This window comes from Sciurus carolinensis, chromosome 2 (assembly GCF_902686445.1).
Source record: "Sciurus carolinensis chromosome 2, mSciCar1.2, whole genome shotgun sequence".
Taxonomy (NCBI): Eukaryota; Metazoa; Chordata; class Mammalia; order Rodentia; family Sciuridae; genus Sciurus; species Sciurus carolinensis.
In genome coordinates this window covers 81030188-81056054 of record NC_062214.1, presented here as the reverse complement: position 1 = coordinate 81056054, position 25867 = coordinate 81030188, and the positions used below count along the sequence as shown (strand labels likewise).

General features: G+C 43.7%; 1 protein-coding gene across 3 annotated transcripts in view; it reads right to left on the bottom strand.

Annotated features, from left to right (window-relative positions):
- The window catches only part of Sin3a (SIN3 transcription regulator family member A), a 61469-nt gene extending 44477 nt beyond the window's left edge, over positions 1-16992 (bottom strand). The window contains exons 1-2 of one of the 3 annotated variants that reach the window (XM_047540771.1): positions 16886-16992; positions 1405-1626 (exon numbers count right to left, since the gene is read on the bottom strand). In XM_047540771.1, the coding sequence (XP_047396727.1) occupies positions 1405-1593 (189 nt within the window). In that variant the 5' untranslated portion in view covers positions 1594-1626; positions 16886-16992. Of the gene's footprint in view, positions 1-1404; positions 1627-14292; positions 14535-15033; positions 15054-16885 lie in introns of those variants that run through there. The other 2 variants (XM_047540772.1, XM_047540770.1) reach the window with 2 other exon arrangements.
- Positions 16993-25867: the final 8875 nt, after the last annotated feature.

The following is a 25867-nucleotide window of genomic DNA, read 5'->3' as shown; positions in this document are numbered from 1 at the left end:
CACTGATTTAAATTCTGGTATAGTCAAGTACAGTGGCATGTGTGCACAGATGCCAAGGTAGGAGAATCTTGAGCCCAAGGTCTGTCTAGGCAACCTAGTGAGACCCCATCTCAGAAAAATGAAAACAAATAAACAAATTCTGTTGTAGGTTTTTTAGTTTGTCATGAATTGCCAATGCAAGTGTCAATGCACTGTAAGAAATACATAAGAATGTTCATAAAAAAAAAAATGTTCATAGCAGCACCTTTGTAACAGCAAAAACCTGGAAATAGTCCTATCATTCAATAGCAGAATGGAGAAATGAGCATATTTACATAGTTCATACTATAGTGCAAAAAAACAATACACATTAAAATAGATCAGTATAAGGAACATAGTTTTTAAAAAAATGTATCAAAGAAAATATATATTTTCACTTATATAATATTCAAATCAGTTTGTTAGAGATATGAACAAAAATGATTAAAAAAAAACCCCAAAACCCTGAAGTAAGCTCCGTTTAGTGGCTACCACTGAACAAGAGATTAGGAGGGAATAAACTGTGAACATCAATATGATTTCAAATTTTTAGGTACTGGGGACTGAACCCAGGGCACCTTACTACTGAGATACATCACCAGCCCTTTTATTTTGTTTTATTTTATTTTATTTTTTTGTGGTGCTGGGGATTGAACCCAGGGCATGCGAGGCAAGTACTCTACCAACTAAGTTATATCCCCAGTCCCCCACTTTTATTTTTTGAGACTGGGTCTCACTAAGCTGCCCAGGCTGGCCTCGAACTTTCTCAATTGTGAATACAAGAGTGCACCACTGCATAAATTATATGTATGCAAAAATTACATACACATAAATTATATGTATGTAAAAATTTTAACACACATAAGCACCAGTGCACATTATTTTTGCTACTTTTTATACCTTACACATATCCTATAAGATTTCTTTTTTGGTTTGTTTTTGTGGCCAATCTTGCATAGTTCTCATTTTGTACAATTTCATTATTATTATTAATATTATTTTGCTGTATTGGGGATTAAACTCAGGGCCTCAAGGTTCCTAGGCAAGCACTCTACCACTGAGCTATAAACCCAGCCCGCCCCCTTTTTTAAATATATACTTTTTTTAGTTGTTGTTGGACCTTTATTTTATTCATTTATTTACATGTAGTACTGAGAATTGAACCCAGTGCCTCACACATGCTAGGCAAGCGTTCTACCACTAAGTTACAACCCCAGCCCAAACCCAGCCCTTTTGATGTTATTTTGAGACAGGGTCTTACTAAGTTACCCAGGTTGTACTCAAACTTGTGATCCTCCTGCCTCAGCCTCCTGAATATCTGGGATTATAGGCACTGTGCCACTGTGTACTTCCTTACTCCTAGTTCCTTGTCTAGCTCCTATTTACCTGGTAGCTGGGTGTTACTGAGTACTGAATTCCTGTAGCTGACTGCATGGTCTCAGACACTGCTTCATATACAGGAGGGGCAGGGGCAAGCACCCGATGCTGGTGTGGGAAAGCCTCTGTGCTGCCAGGGATCCGACGCTGCTGGGCCGCATACACCGGTGACTCCTGGTCATCCAAACGTCGCTTCATTCTGCGCTCATGCTCAGGAATGCACTACAAAACCTGTAAAAATCAAAAAGCAATGACATGCAAAATAATTTTAACTCCAGTATAATGTGTACAACTTAGGACCAGTCACTAGGTTAGTATAAGCTTGACACGCAGAACTGATTATTGACTTAATCTTAGAGATTAAGCCACTAAGTGTGGTTCAAGTGTGCACACATACCTTACAGTGAAAAAGTTATAACAGAAAGACAAAAACTTAAATAACAGTTTTAATTAATTGTACTGATAACCTAAAAAGTTACCTCCAATTTAAAAACAAACATATTTCTTCCCCTTTGCTAGTCTGCTCCTCAAATGCTACCATTCCGAATATTAAGTACACAACCCATATGCTGCAAAAATATTTATTTCTTAAAACCTTTCAAAACCTAGTAAAATTAGGGTCTGATTTTAAAACACCAATTATTTCAACAATTAAATGCTATCATGGAAAGAACACTGGGCCAGGAATAAGAGGACAAGTTCATTTCATGTGATTTTCAGTTTCCCAACTAGAAAATAAGAAAGTTGAAATAAGATCACATCCAAGTTTTCTTTTGTCTCTTTCTAACATTTAATACAAGAGAACATTTCTTTAGCTTACTAATAACTTTCTTAGAACATTTCCTCCCAACAGGACACAAAAGTAACAAAAATAGAATTTTGCCAGAACTCCTCTTGGATCTTTTCAGATTTTCTAATATCAATATCACTAACTCAAGGGCTAGGGTTGAAGTTCAGTGATGAAGCGCTTGCCTCCCATGTGTGAGACACTTGGTTTGATCCTCAGCACCACATAAATAAATAAAATAAAGGTACTGTGTCCACCTACAACTAAAAATTTTTTTCAAGCATAATGTACCAGAGTTAAGAAACAATGCTACAAGATGGGCATGGTGGTACAAACCTGTAATCCCAGTGACTTGGAAGACTGAGGGAGGAGGATTTCAAGTTTCAGACCACCTAGGCAACTTAACAAGACCCCATCCCAAAATAAAATTTTACAAAGGGCTTGGGATGTAGCTTAATAGTACAGCATTCCTGGGTTCAATCCCCAGTGTGTGTATGTGGGAGATGTGACCAAGCCTCACCACTTTTCCAATCACAAATTCACATTACTTCTGTAGTAATAAACTAAAAATATGCTGGGCATGGTGGCACATGCCTATAATCCCAGAAGCTCAGGAGGCTGAGGCAAGAGGATCTCAAGTTCAAAGCCAGTCTTAGCATTTTAGCAAGACCCTGTCTCAAAAATAAAAAATAAAAGGGACAGGGGATGTAGCTCAGTGGTTTAAGTGTCCCTGGGTTTAATCTCTGGTACCCAAAAAACAAAAAAATGACTAAAAATAATTTTAATAGTGGGAGATTTAGCAAACTACTGCATCACTTGAAGTAAGGCTCTTTTTATAAATGGAAGAAAAAAAAATACCAAAGAAAGAAAAAAACAAAGCCCTTAACTAATTTCTAGGTCGACTCTGGGTCTCTATTCTTTATTCCCTGAGAGAACACAGCTCCAAAGGGGAAGTTGTCCTCACAAATACTCCCCAAGGCAGCTCAGCTTCACATTTTCTTTGTCTTCAACCTGCTTACCACTCTACTCTTCTTCTCTGAAATAGTATGTCAGTTTTCTCTTACACCTCACAAACTTAAGCTGGACTCTCACATGACAGCACAATTTTTAAATTTGTTAGCCAGCTATTTTTAATATTGTCTTTTTATAAATTTCAAACCATAATTATGCTCTGTGGTCTATAACTTCAAAGAACTAAATCTCCCTAATTTGTATGTGCGAATACACTGAACTCAGTTAAATGGAGTTGAAATACACTGTTCACAGCTACTGAGGGGAAATAATTTATTAAAAATGTCTTAACTGGTTATGTTTTCCTCGTATGAAATAATATATATTTAGCTTAATATTTCAAATATTTTCAGAGATATTTATAATTTTCAGATAAGGGGTTAGAAATACAGATTTGCACATGCATTTGATAGCTAGAAAAGCCTCCAGTCAACTAACTATGAACACTAAGCCTATTTTGGAATGAGAAGCTGGGTCTCATAAGTGGATGAAACAAAAAGTCTTAAAAAGACTTTTTGATTGCCACGTCTACCTATGATTTAATTCACAGTTTGGTCTTGTTTTCTACTGGTTTAAAAACTAGATGTTTAATTCAACTAAGATCATCTCTCTAAACAAAAGCCAACACTTCATAAATGATAAACCGTATGTGGGAAAAGCATAGCACAGGACTAAAAAAAAAAAAAAACACGAGACATTTGTCAAGAACTAGTGTCTATTCAACTGACATGAAAGCTTTGTTAACTCTGGTCCTGTTTTCTTATCTGCAAAGAGATTAGACTACATTAGTGAATCCTAATGGGTAGACTACATTAGTGAATCCTAAGGAAAATGAAGGAAAAAGATGGTAGAAAGTTTTTCATAGATTAAGTATCAAACTACTAAGGTTTACTCTGAGATCATGCTCTTTTTTTGCCATGAAAATATCATTTACTTTATAAAGTGATTGTGATTTTATAAAATATTTAACTTCTTTCAGCTCTAGAGTTTGCTTTCCAGACCATGTTTACAACACTAAAGAGGCTCTCCAGGGCCTGAGCATTCTCTGAATTTAGTCCTTTATCAATCACTACTCATAATTCTAGTTCCTGTCTTTCAAATCAGTTGCTAGCCCTTTATTTCAGGCCTTCATTCCGCATCTAGACTGCTGCCAATACTCTCCAGGATCGTTCCAGGATCGTTCCTCCTGTAGCATATCCTGTATACTGCTTTCAAAATCACCTGCCTCAGTTGAATCTAATCTAGCTGTAAATCCATCAGTGGCTTCCATCACTGAAGATATAGTCCAAATTCTTTTGTTTCACCTATAAAACTCTTAAGATCATGGTGAAGTTGTATGCCTGTAGTTTGGCTATTTGGGGAGGCTGAGGAGGGAGCACCACTTATTACAGGCACTTGTGACCAGTCTGGATAACACTGCAAGACCTAGGTCTCAAAACAAATAAAACCAAACAAAAAATCCTTCTGGTACCCACCCTGTCATCTAGTCCTGCCAAATGTTTTTAACACTCCCTTACAGAAATTCAAGTCTATAAGCTTCTTTGAGGTAGGGTCCTTTCAACTTTGCATTCTCTACACTCAAATATAGTCTTCCCTTGGTAGCCACAGGGGATTGGTTCCAGGACCGCCCCCTGCATGGATATCAAAACCCATGAATGATCAAGTCCCTTATATAAAATAGTGTAATATTTACATGTACCCTCTGCAGAGTCTCCCATATATATCTTCCCATACACTTTAAATAATCTTTAGATTATTTACAATATCTAATACAATATAAATACTATGCAAATAGTTACAATAATGTTTTGTTTAGGGAATTAAAAAAAGGGGAAAAAAAGTCTTGACATGTTCAGTACAGACACAGTATTTTCCCCCACATATTTCAGATCTGAGATTGGATAAATCTGTGAATGTGGGACCCATGGATACACCAGGTCTACTCACAAGGAGCTGGCTCCTTGGTGTGGCTCCAAGGTGGAGCACTTTGACCAGCATGCATGAATTCTAAGAGAAAGAACAACAGTAAGAGTTAATGGTACTTGAGTGCCAAGTACCATTCTACGCAATTACAAATATTAATTAATTTAATCCTCCAACCGCCCTATAAGCAAAGTGCTGCCATTTTATTTTATAAATGAGGAAAACTGAAACACAAAGATGAAGAAAACTGCTCCAAATTTCACAGCTATTACAAGGCAAAGATGCAATATAAATCCACAAAATTTGCCTCCAGAGCCTGGACTCTCAACCACCTCACTATTCCATCTCTACCTAGAAGAGATGAAGAGTCCCTTTACTTATTTAAGGTACACGTGCACTGTGCAACTTCTGTTTTCTTTAACCTACCACACACTTAACTAATTCATCCTTTCTGCAGTCTCAACATAGTAAAGCAGGAATGCTTTGGCAGCATTCACTCACTCAATTTGCAAATTCTCAGTGAGTAGACATGAACGTGGCAGATGATATTGGTTGGCTCTTGCCCTTGAAATGCTTAAAAACTAAGCTGGGAAGATCATATACAACCTCACCAGTAATCAAATAAGTGTAAAATGGTATTTACATTAAAGCAACTGAAAAGTTAAATCAAAATTATGATAGTATGGATGAGAATATGGGTAAACATTATTAATGGAAATTCTAATCAATGTACCCTCTATTTGGTTAGCAACTTACAGGCATTCATAAATGTAAAATGTGCATACTGTTTAACCTATCAATTTTCACTTGTCTCTATCCTACACATCTATCAAATATATCTACTACAGCAAAGTATGAAAATCCAAGTGTCTAAATAATAAAAGTTTATATAAATGTATTATGGAAAATAAGATAGTAATTACATAGATGCGTGTTCACCTACATTTAAAGACATAAATAAGGCAAAAATAAGAAAAGCTACTGAATACATAGTGTGATCTCATGTATGTGTACACACATACAATATACTCGGGCTTGGGCATTTCATTTTATGTGAAGTTTGCATCAAATGAAAAATTCTAAAAACACTGACAATATGCTCAAGTACTTGGATGAAAATATAGTAATGTTTGCAATTTTACTGTGAATTGTATTAAGAAATTAGATTCATGGATGGGTGAACAGATATATGATAAAGCTAGTACTCTAAAAATGATAATGGTAAGATCCAGGTAGTGAGTATACGAGTATTTACTACAAGATTTTACAAACTTTGCTATATATTTGAAGATATTCTTAATAAAATCTCGGAAGGAAACAATAATAAATATAAACCAGTTCATGAGCAGTACAAACAAGTACAATAAATCTGGAACAGGGCAGAGATGTAGACATTGAGGAACTCTATGAGGTCAGCCTTAGCAACTAAGTGAGGTCCTCTGCAACTTAGTGAGATCCTGTCTCAAAAATGAAAAAAAGGGTTGGGGATGTGGCTCAGTGGTAAAGTGCCTCTGGGCTCAATCCTCAGTACAAAAAAAAAAAAAAAAAAAAAAAGGCATTCAATTACATATTGAAAATTAGGGATAAATTAGGAAACACAGGATATATTCCATGAAATATAATCAGTAACTTTAAACTTACAGACAAAAATAGACTTTGAATGAATATTAAAAAATGTTGGAAGTTCCCCTTCAAAAGCAAAGAAACTTTTATCAAAACATTGAGGGGCTGGGGCTGTAGCTCAAAGGTGTAGAGCACTTGCCTAACATGTGAGGCACTAGGTTCAATTCTCAGCACCACATAAAAATAAAGAAATAAAATAAAGGCATTGTGTCCATTTACAACAACAACAAAAAATATGTATTAAGTGAATGTTTACCTCAGTTCAATACCCATGATAGGTTGCTTAAAAACCTGTCCAAAAATCTACCTCTGGATTTAAATCTTCTAAGAAATGGAATCTATTCCAGAACAAAGAGGTATTTTATTTAGAGTTTACATATTGCTTAGAATTATAGCTTAGCAAAATAAACCACTCATTCATCTTAAAAGACACAAGATCTAATACCCAAGTCTCCTGTGAACACAATTTTTATATTCTAATGCAGTGGGATCCACAACTAGGGGAGATTCTGCCACAATAACCACCCCCAGCGACATTTATAATATTGGGAGACATTTTGGGTTATCATAACTTGGGGGAAGAGAGTGTCACTGGCATCTCATGGACAGAGATCATGGATGCAGCAAAACAACCTACAAAGTACAGGACAGTCCCCCAACCACATACATATAATAAATAATTATTTGGCCCCAAACATCAATAGTATTGCTTAGACTGAGGAGTCTACCACTCCACCTGGCATATACCTTTGGTGAATGCTGGTGGGATTATGACACACTGTGGTGTGACAATTTTTTTACCAAGGTAGTTTAGGATAGCCATCTTGGCTGTGCAAGATAGCAATGCCTTCTTTATGGCATATTATTCAACTTTAACCATTAATATACCAGAAAAACTTTTCATCCTCACCATCCAAATTTTTATTCCAGTTTCCTGGTTTTGAATATGTGTTAAACACACAAATGGGCAACAACTTTTAAAATACAACCAACTACTTGACTGTAGGCATGAATCTGTAATCTGTAAACTCTGATTCCAGGTACCTTTCTAGTAAGTTTTTCACTTATCATTTCTGGGTTTTTGTTTTTGTTTTTTTAGTTTGCCCTTGCATCACATCATCAAATGCAATATACTGAAAATTTACTTCACAATTTTGAAGAGAGAACAGTCATCTCCTCTGTTTCACTACTGCAAGCATTCTCATTTTTTAGGCCAATTAAGTACAAATTCAAATGACTTTTTTTTATTTATGTCATGTTTCCTTCTAATCATCTTCATACCTGCTTGTGGCAACTGTACACTTACAAATCACATTGGGTAAGTTTTGATGTATAAAAATCCTAAAAGCAAAAATACACCCTTATAGCAATTGGAATGGTTTTGATTCTTGTTAAAATGTACTGAATCCAAGGCAAGGTGGTGGCACACAACTATAGCCCCAGATACTCAGGAGGTTAATCCAGGAGGATACAGTGAGCCCAGGGGTTCAAGGCAAGCCCCTGTGTTCAGTCCCCAGCAATATCAAATTTAAAATAAACAAATAAATCACACCCTTAAATTCTTTCTGTTGAATGACTAAATAGGCAGAATCAACCTTTTTCTTTTCCCTGAGAAATATACAGTACACTCACAAATTCTTATAAAGTGTGAGAAAACCCACCTAAGGTACTGTTATCTAAAGAATTGTATTCTACAACTTGGCTTACGCAATCAATTTTACCATTATCATTACAGTCTAAAATGCTGCTGTCACTATATTCATCAACCAATTCCTCAAATATTATGACATGTCTTCCTCTGCAGTTTTCTCTCTTGTCATTGTAGAGGAAAATGAAAACTATGGATTCAAGTATGTTTAAAGAAGGTTTAAAATTTGTAAAAAATAGTATGAAGAATAGTCATCTACCTACCTAGATTATCCAATGTCTCCCAACCTCTTTATGCTTTCTTGAAAGATGCTTCAGTGCTTTTTTTTAGGGCAAAGCAGTAAGAAAATTGAAGTGTAATGAAGATGCTTTATTTCACTACTACATCATCCTTTCAGGTAATTCTACCATTCTCTCCTTTTGATCATATTTGGGAATAACTAGTGAGCAATGATAAATAATCCCTAGCATGATGAAATACCAAAATGTTTAAAGATAGTGGAAAATAAGATAACTAAGACCCACAGCATAGCTTAGATGTATATAACAGTCAAAATGAGTTTATTCCTTATAAACAAAAGTAAAGCTGAGCACAGTGTGCATGTCTATAATCCCAGCACCTTGGGAGGCTGAGGCAGGAGGATCTTGAGTTCAAAGTCAGCCTCAGCAAAAGCGAGGCGCTAAGCAACTCAGTGAGACTCTTTCTCTAAAATAAAAATATAAAATAGGGCTGGAGATGTGGCTCAGTGGTTGAGTGCTCCTGAGTTCAATCCCCCGTACCACCACCCCCCTCTCAAAAAATAAATAAATAAATAAATAAATAAATTTTCTTTCTTTTGCAGACCTCCAATAAAGAATAAAAGTCAAAGTATGAATCCTTTAAGTAGTTAGCAATGCTTAAAAAGAAACTAAAATAGGTCCAATAGACACTGATTATTATACAGACAATTCCTATTGTTATAGATACAAAACAACCAGGGAACTAATTCAATTCAAAAGATATTAACTGCATCAATGCAATTTTTAATTTAGATCATTGTGCTTAATTTTGCAAGATGCACTAGGAGAGGGGATATGGCTCAGTACTTGCCTAGCATGCAGGAGGCCCTAAATTCCAGCCCTAGCAAACAAACAAAAGACTTAGGGAATTCTGGATGAAGATCATTTTTATAACATTTTTTGAAGTCCAAAATTATCTCAAAATGAAAATTTAAAAAATTCTAACTATTAATAGTAGAGAATACAAAAGAAGGAAATCATAATGTACCCCTATTCTCAAGGCCATATTTTGTTAGGGTGACAAACTTTCTACAAGTTAACTGAGAATGGTACAAAACAACTGCCTTGTCTGAGGGGAAATCAAATTAGTCATTCATGCATGTATGCATACTCTAATATCTACCTGAGCACATGTTATGTGCCAGGCTTTCTAGGAGCTACAGATACAGCAATGAAACAAACAAAATTCCTTCCTCAAGAAGCTTACATTGTGGGTTGGGGATATAGTTCGGTTGGTAGAGTGCTTGCCTCGCAAGCACGAGGCTCTGGGTTCAATCCCCAGCACCACAAAAAACAAACAAACAAGAAGCTTACATTTTAGGCAGAAAAAAACAATAAAAAGTGACAGTGCTAAGAAAAAAAAGGCAGGGAAGCATCCTTGAAATTGTATATAATGGCTAAAGAATACCTCACAGAACAGGTAAGTTATAAGTAAAGGAACTGAGGGAAACCAACCATGTTGAAATTTGTGAGGAAGCTTTCTACCGCAAAGGGGATATCAAATGCAAAGATCTGAGACATACAAACACTTAGTATTTTCCAAATACAGAAAGGTTATACAGCTAGAAAAGAATCGGGAGACCATTAGTTGGAAAAAAGGGACAGAGGCAGTAACAGATTTGTTCTTAAAGTTTATAAAGACTTGGATATATAACAGACTAAAAAAGGAAACCATTTAATGGTTTCTTTTGGGGGACTGAACTAGGAACACTCTACCACTGAGCTATATTTCCCCAGCCCTTTTTAGTTTTTTGAGATAGGGTCTCACTAAGTTGCCCAAACTGGCCTCAAACTTACAATCCTCCTGCCCTCAGCCTTTGGGGTTATGGGATTACAAGGTGTGTGCCACCATGCCCTGCTCATTGATGGTTTTAAGCAGAGAAGTGACATGGTCTTAGGTTTTAAAAAAATCACTTGAGTTGCTGTGCTGAGAACAGACTAAAGAGGGGCAATAATAAAGCAAAGAAACAGAATCCAAGCTAGGGATGCTGCTACACTGATTGGGGTGTAGGGGAGGTAGGGATACTAAGGGGTTTCATTCCTCATATGTTGAATATATAAAGTGCAAATAGATTTGAGATGTGCCATATATGAAAAGCGAGAAAGAAGAGTCAAGAATGCAGATTAGTTTGTTTAAGAGGAAACATCAGGTAGGCAACTAGATATATAATGCACTTATTGTACATCATATCCCTCTCCAAACCGAGGCGGGGGTAGCTACCCATAATCAAGCACATACATGCCAATCCATAATTTCTTTAAAGTGATTCCTAGATACTTCCAAAAGTAATAGAAAGGATCAGGGTCTGCAAAATGAAGGTAGTGAAGTTTACAAACACTGAAGAGTGACTTCACAGAAAATCAACTTCAACTTGATACTACCCCCCTTCTAATATTCCTAATGTGATCTCCAGGGGCACTTTGAGATGTCTAAGGACTTTTAACAACTCATTCAAGAGAATCTTAGTGTCAGCCTGCTCCCCCCGTTTCTCATGTAGTGACTCTTCTTCCACCTTCAAGATAGATTCTCCCACCTCTGAAATCCTTAAAACACTTTGTACTTGATTATTTTGCACCCACCACTCGCTGATGTGCAGTAAAAACCATTCATCTGCCTGTCTTTCCTTATAAGAATGTAATTTCCTTGGAGACAACAAACTATTTCAACTCAGAACTATTTAAGTAGTGGTAAAAGAAATGGGGTGCTGATTCAATTCACCTATTAGACTCTGAATCCCAATTTTTCTTCCTCTAAGCAACTTGCAAATGCACACCTGTAATCCCAGCAGCACAGGAAGCTGAGGCAGGAGGATCCCAGTTTGAAGCCAGCCTCAGCAATTTAGCAAGGCCCTAAGCAACTTAATGAGACCCTGTCTCAAAATAAAAATGGTGCAGATATGGGCTCAGTGGTTAAGTATCCCTAGTTTCAATCCCTGGTACATTAGTGGTTCCTCAAAAAAATTCAACACAAAATTACCACATGATCTTGGTAATTCCATTTCTGGGTATATATCCAAGAGAACTGAAAGCAAGGATTTGAAGAGATATTTATACACCCGTGTTCATAGCAGAAGTATTTTTTTAATATGAGATAAAAATTTATTAGTCTTTACACAGTTGTGTAAGTTTGGAGGGGCTGTAAAGGTGCAAAGATTAAAAAGCAGAAGACATCAGTCAGTTCTTGATGGGTGTATGACTGGAACGTAGCAAGTCCAGCTCCCAGAAGCAGAATTATTAATAACAGCAAAAAGGAAAAAAAAGTTCAGTGTCCAATGGCAGATGAATAAACACAATGTGGGCATATACAATATACAATGGAATCTTATTCAGCCTTTAAAAGTGAGAAAATTCTGACTCATGCTACATCATGGATGAACCTTGAGGACATTAAGCTAAGTAAAATAAGCCAGTCACAAATGTCGGAGTGTTATGATTCCATTTACATAAGGTACCTAGAGTAGTGATATTCAGAGAAAAAGTAGAATGGTGGTAGCCAACACTAAGGGAGATGGAAGATTTGTTTCTTGGTACACAGTTACAGTTAGGGAAAATAAAACAATTCTAAAGAGATGGTAATGGCTACAAAATAATACGAATGCATTTAACACCACTAAACTATACACTTAAAATGATTGAAATGGTAATTTTACATTATGTGTATTTTACCACAGTTAAAAAGCACACTGCTCCTTCTTTGTTCCCTAAACTTAAACCAGAGGCAACTGAGGTATAAGGTTAAAAGACTCAAACCATATTACCCAGGTTTAGAGCCTAACAAAGGACACCAAATTTTCAACCCCTACTGGGCAAAGCACAAATCTAGAATTTAATGTTCAGTTTAATTAACTAGAGGCTCACTCAGAGTCACTGCATAATGAGTCTATGCTTATTTTCTCATGAAAATGTCAAAAACAAGTAACTCTCTTAATAGTGAAAGAGCTTGTATCAAAACCAGAGCAAAAATCTCATCTAATATGGATACCTAAACATAAATCTGCAATGTCCAGAGCAATTCTCCAATCCAGGGTTAGAGGGCAATGCTACAGGAGTTATATAAGTTTCCCTCAGTTCAGACTTCACCTTACCTCCCTTTATTAAAAAAGAACAAGAACATTAGGTTAATAGACTATAAACACAAAGAGGTCTAATGAGGTAAGAGAATTACATAAAACCAGAGACTTAAACTGCAACTTATTTTTTGTGAAGCTGTTTATGTAGCAGAAGCATCTATACAATGACAGCATTAAACAATGCAAGTGTTGAAGAAATCAGAGCATTTTATTCAACAGTTTGAATTTAAAAAAATAATGGAACTGGCAATTGCACCTTGGAGGTAAAGACAGTGCTTTAGCACGTATCCTAGTTTTAATCCCCAGTACCAAAAACTAAAAATAAGAATGATTTTTAAAAAATCATATCCTTTCAAAAAACGTATCAATTGAGATTGAAATGTAAATCCAAACGTTCCTATCATAGCCTCAACCTTGTGAAGAGCTTCCTCTGCCGTCTGCATGGCTGAGTTGAAAGTCCTAAGGCACTGAAACAGTCACCAAGTCTACATACCAACAGAAGCACCCAACCATTCCATAAATGGTGCAAACGAAGCACCAAGGCCCCGTAACAACAGGCCACAGGTAGACTGAACATCAATGGAAACTCCCAGGAAAGGTTGTCCACCCGGCCACATGTCTAGTCCCGGATGACTCTCCGCCCCTCCCACCACAACACCACCACCGCGGAAGCATGGTTACAGCACCGTCCGCCCTCGACCGCAGGACACTCCGGAGAGGACCTTGAGGACCGCCTCACAATAATTAAACCAAGAAAGAATTGCAGTGACCACAACTCCCACCTCGCCTAGATGTGCGGTGCCATCCACGCTGCATGGAGCAAAGTGGAGACAACAGCTCTGGCATCCGGCCCTTCATTGCCCTGGGCAGAGAGTAAGTCCTAACACCTCTCCACAGCTTCCAGCAATAGGGGCCCCTCCCACCCACCGCCACTTTGGGGCGATGCATATCTAGGCGCCGTATACTCCAGCCAGACCGGACAGCGGGCTTTCCCGGGCACCGCCTCATTGCCAGGAGGCGAAACCCGGGGGGTGTAAGGGGAGTGGCATCGGCGTTCTGGACGGCCCCTCCGGCCAACCGGAATCCCGAGAATGCGGAGGACGCAGACTTCACGCCCCTCCCTGCCGCGCCCAGAAGCCACAGGCTAAAGACCCTTTTCCCGTCCCCCTACCAGAGCAGGCAGAGGGCGGCCGCCGGTCCGGAGGCTCCGCCCAGTCGGAGGACAGGAGGGGGTGGTCTGTCGCAAACAGCATTTAGCTCGCGCCGGCCCCGCCCCTTTCTCCACCATCGCACGCGGCGCGCCCAGCCCCGCCTCTGATGCCGGCAGCGCCGAGAGCCCGCCCCCTCCGCGCGCACCGGGACTACGCTCTCCTCCCCCCTCCCGCACAGAGCGCTGCCCCGCTCCGCCCCCGCCCCCCCTCACACATCCACACACCTCCCGCCCGTCTTCTCTACGGGAAGCCAAGGAGGTCAGCCCCCCCTAAAAATACACACCCTCCAGTCCCGCGTTACCCGCCACCCAGGCTGCGCCTGGAGCCCAGCCCAGCGTGCTCTCACCGCAAAGCTCCTTTGGCCGCTCAGCACTGCGTGTCCCTCTCGGCGTGAGCCTCGCCACTCAGCAGGGAGGCCCCGAGACGGCGCGGGGCACAGGCCCGACCAAAGCGGACTGGCAGCCTCCTCTCCTCTCACGAAGCGGTCACAGGCCCTGGTGCCCAGACCTGGGAAGGAGGGAGGGAGGGAGGGAAGGGAAACTCCGAGGGGGAAGGGGAGGGGGGAAGATGGAGAAACCGTCTCCGCCGCCTCTACCGCCGCGGCCGCTTCTCTGTTACCCGGGAAATCCCGCCCACTCCCCCGGCCCGCCCCGCCAAGGGAAGGCTCAGCTTCGCTCCACCAAAGGACACATTACCCATCCATCAAAGACTTAACCAATCACTGAGCCACGCCTACCGATATCCCGCCCCCTCCCCCCACGGCTGTGAGGGGAGGGGGAGCTGCTCACCTTCTCCACGCCCCTATTGGCGGGGAGCGTCCCTAACTCAACCCCGCCTATTGGAGACAGATTGCTGAATCCCACCCCCAAGGCGCAATACTATTGGAGGAAGCAGGGAAGCTCCTCAAGTCTCATTGGAGAACACGAAGTAGCCCGCCCCGTGCCGCCTCAGCCACAGGCCTAAGAAATCGGCTCCCGCCTCTGCCGGTCATTGCATTGGAAGGCTACCTCTGGCTCTCCCACCGCCCCAGGAAGGTAAGTAACCGATACGGGGTAAAATGTCTGTAAGTGAAACAGGCTCCTCCTACCACACTGCCGGGCCAGGCCCCGCCCCAAGAGTCGGATTGGTTGTCTTGACGCCGGTAGGAACCTCCATTGGACACCGCGCCCGTCCAGGAAGGAGTTGATTCCGCCCTGCGCGAGGAGGCTTAACCTGAGCAGTCCTTTTGTGGAATGTTTACACTAGAGAGAGAAGCTCAGAATTCCAAGGCCTGGGACCAGAGGTGACACCGAGCTCAGCAGCCGAGACCCGAGGCCCTGGGATCTGAAGGGGAAAGGCGGTAACATTATCACTCTAAAGGACTCCCTTACCAAAACAATAAGAACCTCATCCTTCCCACCCAGTTATCTTTACAGTTATGCACGCTGTCTCCTTGTAAGCACAAATATCTAGAGCGGCCGGCAGCTCCTTTCAGTAAGTAGGGTATTGAACTAAGGCCTGGAGCCCAAACTGAGAAATAACCCGGGTTGCCACCCCTACTCGGGAGGTGGCTGCACATTAACTCCGACACTCCTTGAACCTGAATATGTAGTCCTAAGAGGGCGGAGATAACCTAAAGGGCGGCCCCTAAAAGTCATCGCCTGGTAAGCCTCCGGGAGGCGGACCAAATGTAGTCGCGATCTCTAAGGCAGATCGGGACGCATTCAAAGACTAGAGGAACTGAGATGCAGAAGAAGGCCATGGCATAAGTGAATGTTCATATATTTACACTCAGAGAAAGGATAAAAATTTCAGGGTTGGGGTCAAAAGGTAAGAAGGCTGTTCACGGCGAGCGTGTGTAGTTCCAATTACCCCAGAGGCTTGAGGCAAGAGGATCGCGTGAACCCAGGGCTTTGTAGCAGCCTAGGCAACACAGCGTGACCCTATCTTTAAAAAAGGAAGCTGTTCACCGCATCCTTGCCAAGGTGTGCTAATGGCAGCCCCTAGGTTCCCTGTGTAAATAATAATGCCTCCAACACATAAATAGACAAAGCACTTGCGATATCTAGTTGCTTTTATTTATTAACCAAATAGGGCTTGGTTCAGACGCAGACTGGCCTTGCTTTGGGGGATGCTCTCACAGCGCCAGGAGAGGGGGCGGGACTAGTTTTCCCGCTCTCTCCAGCCAAAAAGATACTTTCCCCACCGAGTTCAGTTCCTCCAAAAGAGAAAGGTCCCAGTGAACTCAACTCTTAGGTCCAATACTGTCATCCTTCCGCAATTTCCCGGAGATGGCCAAAAACGAGCGCTGGCAACAGGTGGGTCTGACTTCCAAGAGGGGTTCCAGCCTCGAGGCCAGAGCAATGAGGTGTGAACTCCACGACTGGCCGACAGGTGGGAGCAGTCACTCGACAGTAATCTCAGGACAAGGCACTAAAAAGTAAAGACTAAAGAAAGCAACCCCAGGTGGCCCTCGGAGGTTATGAGGAAGCGACACTCCAGAACTGACCAAAGGCTACCTTTTAACTCCGGGCCGCCTTCCTTCCCCTTGATTGGGTACCGCATGGCACGCCCACCTGGATATCAAAGAACACTCTGAACCTGTGCCAGAATTAGGCCGCCCCGATATCCCCCGACCACAGGGGACGGGGTGCCCTGGATCTTGCCTAAGGTTTCAAACCTAGGTTGTCAGAGCTTTAGATAAAGCCAACTAATGACGCGGCTGCCTTGCCCACGGCAGAAAAGACAAAGCTATCATCTGCAGCCTTCTCAAGCTTTTAAGCTCAGGAAAAGTTAAGGAGCGCGGAAACAGCCAGGCCACCTCAGAAATTTAATACTTCTCCCTGGCCCGAGAGGGGAGATCCCACGCCCTCATCGCATCGCCCCATGAACCCCAGAGCTACGCGCCCCAAATCCACTCCACACCGTAATCCCCGAGCTTCAGTCACCCCGAAGTCTACCAGATCTCGAGCCTCAGAGGAATCTTTGTGTGCCTCCTCGGATCTCCCCGCCCCCCTCGCCAAGGGCGCCGAGTCCAGGACTTCCGGGCGGGAGGGCAGTTCGAAGGAGCTAGGCGGGCCTCACACATGTGCAGAGCGCGCTCCCGAGCGAAGGGAGAGGGGCGGAGAACAGGGCTGGACTTCCCCCTCCAAGCTCCCTCCGCTGGAGAGGCGGGCTTACTCACTCCTCCAACCAGAGGTAGGGGCGGGACCTTGCGCCTCACGTAAACCGAGCGAATCCTCCCTCCGCCCTTCATGGGGGAAAAAAAATAAATCCTAGCAACTTAAACTCCAGCCCGGCCTCCCGATAGGCGGAGCTCAGGAGAACGCCATCCAATCCACATCCGAGAAGGGAAAAGGGGTTGTCTTTCCCAACCAGTGGAAGACAAGAGGAGGCGGGGCCTCTAAAGGAGCCAGAGGTGGGTGGAAGAGAGGAAACGGCCCCGCCCCACGGGTCCTCTTCAGGCCGGTTGCACAAGCCACTGGCAGAGTAGATAGTAAACAGTCTGGGCCCAGAAGTGGAGGCAGGGGCAGCCCCGCACTCCAAGGAGCGGTCCCTCGCTTCTTGTCCCATCTCCGCGCTGCCAGCCGCCGGTGCTCCGCCTCTCCAACCGCGGCCGCCATCCCCGACTGACAGGCGCGCCCCCCGCGCCCCTCCCCGCCCGCTGATGCATTTCCTTTTCCCGATTCAGAGCGTGGAGACTGTTTTCCCAGTTTCCGACCTTCACTGCCCCTTTCAGGCCACCCCTTCTTGTGGGCGCGCATACTGGCCCGCGCCCCCGCCCCCGCCTCCTTGGTCTTGCAGCCCGCAGCGGCACCTCGCGGGAAGGGGGAGCCCGGCAGTCCGGCACGGTCGGGGGAGGGGAACAGAGCAGCAGCCGTCGCTGCTGCTGCTGCTGCCGCCGCCGCCGCCGCTTAGGGTGGGCGGGGAAGGAGGTAGCTCCATGTTTGCAAGGGGATCAGCTGGGGCTGCGAGTCGAATCCGCCGAGTTCCTGGAGGTTTTCCACGCCTCAGGCCAGAGCTCTGTGCCGGCACGCGGCCTGGCGGACCGACTGCTGTGGCCCGAGAGCTCAGGGAGCCCAAAACGGCACGCGGGGCTGGTGGCGAGACACAGGCGGCTCTTTCCGGAACCTCTCCCGCCCCCAAGACCCCCTCCCGCAAGTCCGGCGTTGCCCCCGCCCCCAGAGTCCTTAACAACCGCGGGCCCAATGCGCCCGCTCCTCTTCGGAGTGTGCCCACCGCCCCCTCCGACAAGTTTGCCGGCAGAAACAAAACCCTCGGGTGGCTGACGCCCTCTCTGGGGTGGTTAGCCGGGAAAGCGGCGGGCCCGGCTCGCTTGCTTAACTCCAGCTCTCGACCAACTCCGGGCGCCACGGGCTCAGTGGGCCTGACCGACCGAGCTCGGGCCGCCGCCCCCTGCGGAGTCCGCGCGCCGCAGCCGGGCCCCTGTTCCAGTCAGTGTACAGAACCCTCTCTTCACAAAATTTCTTTAAAAAAAAAAAAAAAAAAAAAAAAAAAAAAGCATAACCGGAGCGGAGGACCTCCTACTGTCGGCCCCAATCCCCAGTGCGCCGCCGAAACCTACCGAAACCGACTGCTCGGTGAAATAAACTAGGCGGCGCGGCCGGCGCATGGGCGACCCCAGGCCGGGCAGACCCCCTCCCCTCGGCTTCAGCCGGGCTTGGAAACACACACACTGGCGAGCGGGCGGCGCCAAGACTCTCTTTCCTGGCCTGCCCCTCGCCTACCTCGGCTGCGGGACTCCGAGCCTCCCCCCGCCGGGTCCCAGGACCCGCAGCGCCCACACCGCATCAGGCCATCCAAAGCAAAAGGCTGGCGAACTAGCCCCCCAAATGCCAGAGATTGGGGGGACCAAATTAAAAGCAGCTGTTTAACATACCTTCCGAGCCAGGCGAGGAGTACTGAATGGGAGGGAACGCCCCCCATGGGTCATTGGCTCCCTGGCGCTCACGTCAGTCACCCTCGCCCCGCCTCCTCCCCTCGCCCCGCCTCTTCCCCTTCATTGAACGCCCCCTCCCTCCAAAGAAAAAATAAAAATAAATAAATTAAACCAGCCACGAGTGGGCGGCGCAACTGTGGTAGAGGCCCGTATATCTCATGCACCGCCGACTCGTTTTCCCGAAGCGCTCGGACTGGAAGGAGGCCTTCTGGGACTCGGAGATAGGCAGAGTGGAAACTAAGGAGGTGCCAAAGAGGCTACTGGACCCCCATTTCCTTCACGTACACAACCGCTTTGAAGGTGGGTAGGGAAAAGCGGGGCATCCTAGCGTCTGGCTGCAATGTCCAGACTCCCCTGGCTGTGTGACCCTGCGTCCGGCCCACACGGCGAGGCGCCTGAAAATGAGCAATGCAATCGGGAAGCCTTTCATCCAGGGCAACAGGCACTTGTATGAGCACCTAGTGTGGGTAAGGCTAACATTCCCACTGAACCTGCTGCTGGGTGCAAGTTATAAACGGGCTGAGATGCTCACTCTACTCTCCAAGGGCTCTAGATCCAGTCGAGGAAACAGATGCCAAAGGAACTGGAGCAAAGCAGGAATATATATGTAAATAAGACACCCTTAGGAGACCAGAGAAGGGAGATTCCTTCCAGCCAAAGGAAACTGGGAAATGTTTCCTGGAGGAAGTTGCGTTCAATGTGAAGTCAAAGATTTTAACAGACAGAAATGGAGGGGCAAGTTATTTTCATTAAAGGACACAAAGGAGTAGATAGAAAACTTCAAATGTGGCTGTAGTAATGAAAATCAGGCTTTGAAGGATGAAACCAGTGAAAGATTTTAAAACCTGGCTAAAATTAGGGACTTTGACAGCAGAAATACACCAGCATCATGATCACAGGACCATAGGCCCAGAACTATAGTATAAGATGTTCAACATTCTGCCTAGCAGCTGGATGGGTTCTGAGGGTGAAGGCAGCAAAGCAGGCACAGAGGCTGTAATTGTGGTTTGGAGAATACTGATGTATATCTTTTTTTTTTTTTTTTTTTTTTCCCACATAAGGGAGTTTATTAAGCAAACAGAGTGTCTCCCTGCAGGGTGAGAGAAAATGAGAGGAAAAGAAAAAGGAAAGAGAAAGGGTGCACGCTAGAGAGTGGAAAAGCGAGGAGGAGAAAGTGAGTTAGGGGGAGAGAAAGCATGAGAAAAGATGGTGGGGTAGCTACCCTTAAGCAGTTGAATTCCGCCAGGCTAACAGGGGACCAATAATGGAGAAGGATTCTTGCAAGCTGACTGATGAGCCAATAGCTAGCTAGGCTGTTCACAGACCTGATGTATATCTTGTGGAATAGGTTGGGGAAACCCAAGTTTTCTTATTTCTTCCAGTCACCCAATCCAGAGTGTTCCCCACCTTCAGCAGGCCTCAGGTCAAATCTGAGTCAAGATTATTTGCTGTTTATCATAACTTCCAACCAAAAGGAGTTTGTGGGCTCAGGGGCCACCCCACATGTCTCTGTTCAAGAGAGCGGAGTCTAGAGCCAGGGCACACACTGTGTGGTCAAGAAAGTCCAGTGTAGACTTGTTTGTTGAGACACTGAAGAAAGTGTGGATATAAGGTGTCATATGCAGAATGTAAAGGGCCTTAGAATCCTGTGGGCAGGATCAGGGCCTGCCAGTTAGGAGTGTCCCAATAATTCAGGTAGCATGCAATGACTGCTTGACCAGGACAGCGGCAGTGGATAAGAAGACTAAAAAGGAGAGCCATGTTTGAGAAAGACTCAAGGGTATGGGGTGACTGATTCATTGTTAGTAAGGGAAAGAAGCAGCCTGTGGAGTTTTGTGGGAAGTGGAAGAAGTTTCTACACTCAGCATGGTATTAAGAGTCTGAGGTAAATCTCTTCCTTTGGGCCTCAGTTTTCCTGAGAAATGGGGGTGGAAATTGGAGTTAAAAGATTGGCTCTCTGGATGCTTCCCTCATTCAGAGTTCATGTGGGAAGCCTGCCACTGAGGAGAGAAAGCAGGTGGGAAGAAATGCTAATTTGAGGAGAATAGTGGGTCATCACAGCTGGAATTGGAGACTGGAATGTGAGTGGTAGTTCGGTGGGATCATTGAGGAAAAAGGTATGGAGGAAAATGCCAGAGGATAAAGACTAAGTATTCAGTGGGAGGTCCCCAGAGCCATGGAAGTTGAGGTCCATCTTCCCTAGGGTGAGGGTCACACTGTCCTATATCAGACAGAGTCCCATGAAATCTGGATCCCCATTTCAGATTCCTGCTCTATTTCCCAAGAGAGAAGTTCTGCCTTAGGCAAAGGCATAATAGATGCTGTGTTAATGCCAGAGCAGGAGGGCAGAAAGAACACTAGTCTGGTTGTTACTGGGGATTTGAACCTAGGGCCTCGTGAATACTGAGTGCTCTAGCACTGGGTCACATTCCCAGCCCTAATAACACTAGTCTGGATATTGAACCCCTGGTTCTCATTTAGTCCCTTATCATCTGTGAATCAGTCTCCTCTCCTGTAGAAGAGAATAACATAGGAATCCTTGCCCTGTTATGAGGATCAAATGGGCTAAAATGTACTCCATCATCTAATGATGTTCTGTACTTCTGTGAAGGCCAAAGACACAAGCATTTGGCTGTGACCCTGGGAAACAAGTGGTGTGCTATAGATGAAGTTATTTGTGGAGTATTTAAAACCCAGTTACCCCCACTCAGAAAACCAAACTTTGTTCACACTCCGCACCCTTCTGAACACCCCCAGACTGAGCTCCTCCAGGATAGCCATTCTATTCTGTCTGACTCACCTCTGGGCCCCCAGGGCTCACTGCAGTCAAGCACAGGAGGCCCTTTGAAAGAGGTCCAGTGATTGTTTCTGGCTCAGGACACTGACACCTGCACAACACAGCAAGTCCCAGACTCTTTTGGGAAAGTGAATTTGTGAACATTGTCCCTCTGGCTGCCCTGGGGTTGTATCCATCCTCCCCACTGTACAAAACTGAATGGATCAGAGGACCCTCCATGGAAAAACCACATGGGAGTTCCGATTCCCAGGACTCTTGTGTGTGAAATTTCCCAATAGGATTTATGAGTTAGAGACTATCCTTATTTATAGATAAGCAAACTCAGGCTCGAAGCAGAATGACTTGCCTACGGTCAAGTCAACCAAAGTAAATCTATCTGGAACCAAATCCTAAGTTGTGTTCCCTTCCCCATACCTGTCTCTTACATACTCAGACTGGTGATCCACATTGTGACCTTGAGAAAACATCCTTCCTCCCCTCTTGCTCCACATTCCTAACCTCCCTAATTCCAAGAGCAGTTTTTTCCCAAATTGTTCTAAATGATTTCTGACCCATTCCAAAAAATTATCCTCAAAGAAACAAGATTTTATCTCCTAACCACAGATACGTCCTCAAAGCATAATACATAAAATCCAAATTGTCATACCTTCTGACACCCTCAGTCTCACAGGCATCACATACACATCCTTCCTCATTTACAGTTCTTTAGGGTACTTATGATAGGTCGTGATTAAGTCATATAGGCCAGGTGTGGTGCCACATACCGGTAATCCCAGTGACTCAGAGGCTGAGGCAGGAGGACAGCAAGTTCAATGCCAGCCTCAGCAACTTAGAGAGGCCCTAAGCAATTTAGTGAGACCATGTCTCAAAATAAAAAGGGCTGGGAATATAGCTCAGTGGCTAAGTGCCTGCGGGTTCAATCCCCAGTACCCAAATAAATAAAAGCCCTGTGGTAGGCCTAAATGACCAAATAATTCCACTATGTGAATAAACTCCATCTCTTTCAAAACCTGTTGGCTTAGGTTGTATATAGTCTATCATTTCTGATTTCTGGATAATTTTGGGAACTAGGAATATTTTAATAGATTTAAAGACTGCTACTCTTCACTGTCTTGAAAGGTCTTCCCCTCACTAAGAATTTATTTTATCCCTGTATCTAAATCAGGAAAATAAATATAATATTATGTTCCCCAAGTTATCAGGCTTTATGTTTTCAAACCAGTTGTTTAATGGTATACCAGTTGTTGCTTTTGGTATAACAGTTTTTTTGTTTTTTTGGTACCAGAGTCACTTAACCACTGAGCCACATTCCCAGCCCTTTTTTATTTTTTTATTTTATGACAGGGCCTCACAAAGTTACTGAGGCTGGCTTTGAATTTGTGATCCTCCTGCCTCAGCCTCCTGAGCTGCTGGGATTACAGGTGTGTGCCACTGTGCCCAGCTCATGACTCTTTTTGTAAGGCTGCAGGTTCTTTGTTTAAACAAAATCTTATTCAGGAAATAAAAGTAGACCTTATTTTACCAAGGTGAGGGGGCTGCATTAGCACTGAGGTTTCTGTTCCTTCACCTCAAATTCATGCCTCCCTGACATCCGTGCCATGTAAAGACCTCTAGTGAATTCACATTTCTGAATACTGGTCATTCTAGTCACTTCCTACCTCTCAGCAGCTTATGATAATGCAGCTAAACCTTGTCCTCAGTTACCTCTGCCTGTTAATGTCCCTCAGGGACTTTTCTTCCTTCACCTGGAATTCCCTAAATATTGGTGACCCCCAAAGGTCTATCCTTCTTACCTGCCTAATCCTTCACTGACCTCACCTATTCCCAAGGTTCACCAATCTAACAAAACAAAGTCCTGCTGGGCACAGTGGGGTACTCCTGTAATCCCAGCGATGCTAGAGGCTGGGACAGGAGGATTGCAAAATCCAGGCCAGCCTTGGCCACATCATGAAACCCTTAGCAACCTAGTAAGAACTTGTTTCAAAAATAAAAAAGACTGGGATGTAGCTCAGAGATAGCACCTCTGGGTTCGATCCCCAGTTACCAAAATTTAAAAATAAAATAAAACTAAGTCCCAATTTGATATCTCTATCCAGGTATGTGCCCCAATATCAGACTCTACACTTTCACTGGCTGTGGGTCACAAAAATGGTGTGTAGTCTTTACTTTTTAAAATTTGGGTACAGGGGATTGAACCCAGGGGCACTGAGTTACATCCCTGGTGTTTTTGTTTTTTTTTTTTTTTTTTTTAGGAGATAGGCTCTAAATTGCTGAGGCTGGCCTTGAACTTGTGATCCTCCTGACTAAGCCTCTCAAATCACTGGGATTATAGGTGTATGCCACCACACCTAGCTGTAAAGGTGTTTATTAAGTCAAGGAAGGTTAGGCATGGTGGTGCATGCCTGTAATCCCAGTGATGCCAAAGGCTGAAGCAGGAGGATCACAAATTCAGTCAACCTCTGCAATTTAGCAATACCCTGTCTCAAAATAAAAAGAGCACAGGGGTAAAGCACCCCTGGGTTCAATCCCAGTACCAGGAAGAAACAAAATTAAAAAATCAAGGAAGAAAGCCAAGCACGGTTGGTATACATACGTAGTCCCACTTCTCCAAAGCCTGAGGCAGGAGGATCTCTTGAGTCCAGGAATTGGATACATGACATTTGCATTTGGCAAAACTCAGAGTTGTAAACAAAACATCAGAGTGATGCAAGATATTACTTAGGCAATTGGTTATGGGGAGTGAGTACATGGGAACCCTGTTATTTTCTGTTCATTTTTTGTAAACCTAACCTAAAATTGCTCTAATAATTTATTAAAAATAATAAATAAAATTATAGACACATTGAGTGTATATCTCCATTTATACTGGTTGTTTTGTTTTGTACCAGGGATTGAACCCAGGGGCGCTTAACCATTGATTCACATCCCCAGCCCTTTCTGTTTTGTTTTGTTTTGCTCTTAAATTGTTTTAAGCCTGGGCAATATAGTGAGATTCCCATCTCAAAAAAAAAAAAAAAGGAAGTAAAACAAAGATCCCACAAGATGACTCCACCTTGGTTCTGCTGTGCATCTGGCCAGTGTTGAGTTTTCTTAGAGAAGTTGCTGGATTCTAATGTCGGGGAGCAGTAGAGGAAAGTGAGCTGCAGTAAGGGAGGGTTGCTAGACCTGTGGTGACTGCCTTCTCTCTACATCTCCCTGTCTTGCTTTCCTAGTTTAATTATCATAGTTCTAACAACTAGGAGGAACATTACACAAAATGGTAAAAAAGCACCATGGCTTCCAGCCCTTATGCAAGTTAGGATTCTAATGTACTTAGCTATAGCCCCTATGGCCTTTGCCTGAAAAATGTGGGGTTTTCACACTGCAGCACACCAGATTTAGCTGAAACAGAAGGAAGAATATTTATGACCGCTATGTAAAAGAGTGGTGGAGAGTAAACAGGTTTGAGTGCTAGATTTATATTCATGCAGAAGACCTGTCTTCTCTGTAGTCAGTTAAGAGCAGTACAGTTCCAAATACTTGATATTGTATGACTGTTAACTATGGGGCAGACACCACCAGGGTTGGTGGGAGCATCCATTCCTGCCCTTGGTAACCTAACTACTATTAGCTTACTGCTAGCCTTAAGAAGTGGCTTTGGTCAAGCCTGAGACAAATAAAAGACCTAGGTGAGGCACTCTGGGACCCCTTGATCAGTTCATTCCTTGGCTCTCAGATACCCTGTCTGCCCCATGAGAAGCAACAGGAAAACTGTAAAGGCTTATGCGCTAGTCTTAGAGAGTACAGGGGAGAACTGGCCTATTCTTCATTTAAGTTGGGGGCAAAGGGGAAGAGAACTGAGGGAAAAAAAGAAGTGACAACAGATTCAAAATAAATTTGGAAAACAAACTAAAACAGGAGAGTCAAGTGGGAGCTGATTTATTCAAAGGGAAGGCCTGAGACTTCTAAGGGTACTTGCACAGTCTCACAAAGATCTAGTTCCATAATAGGATCATCCAGTGCAGCCCCCTTCTTTTACAGAGAGCAGCTAGGATGCTAAGACTTGGCTGGGTTGAGGGGTTAAGATTCAATGCCACCAAAGTTGTCACTCTAGAAAAGCTTTCCTCCCTAGTCAGTGTCTTAGTTCGTCTCTTTTCAAGTCTCCAACTTGTAAGGGTTTCTCTCTCTGTGTGTCTGGTTGCCCCT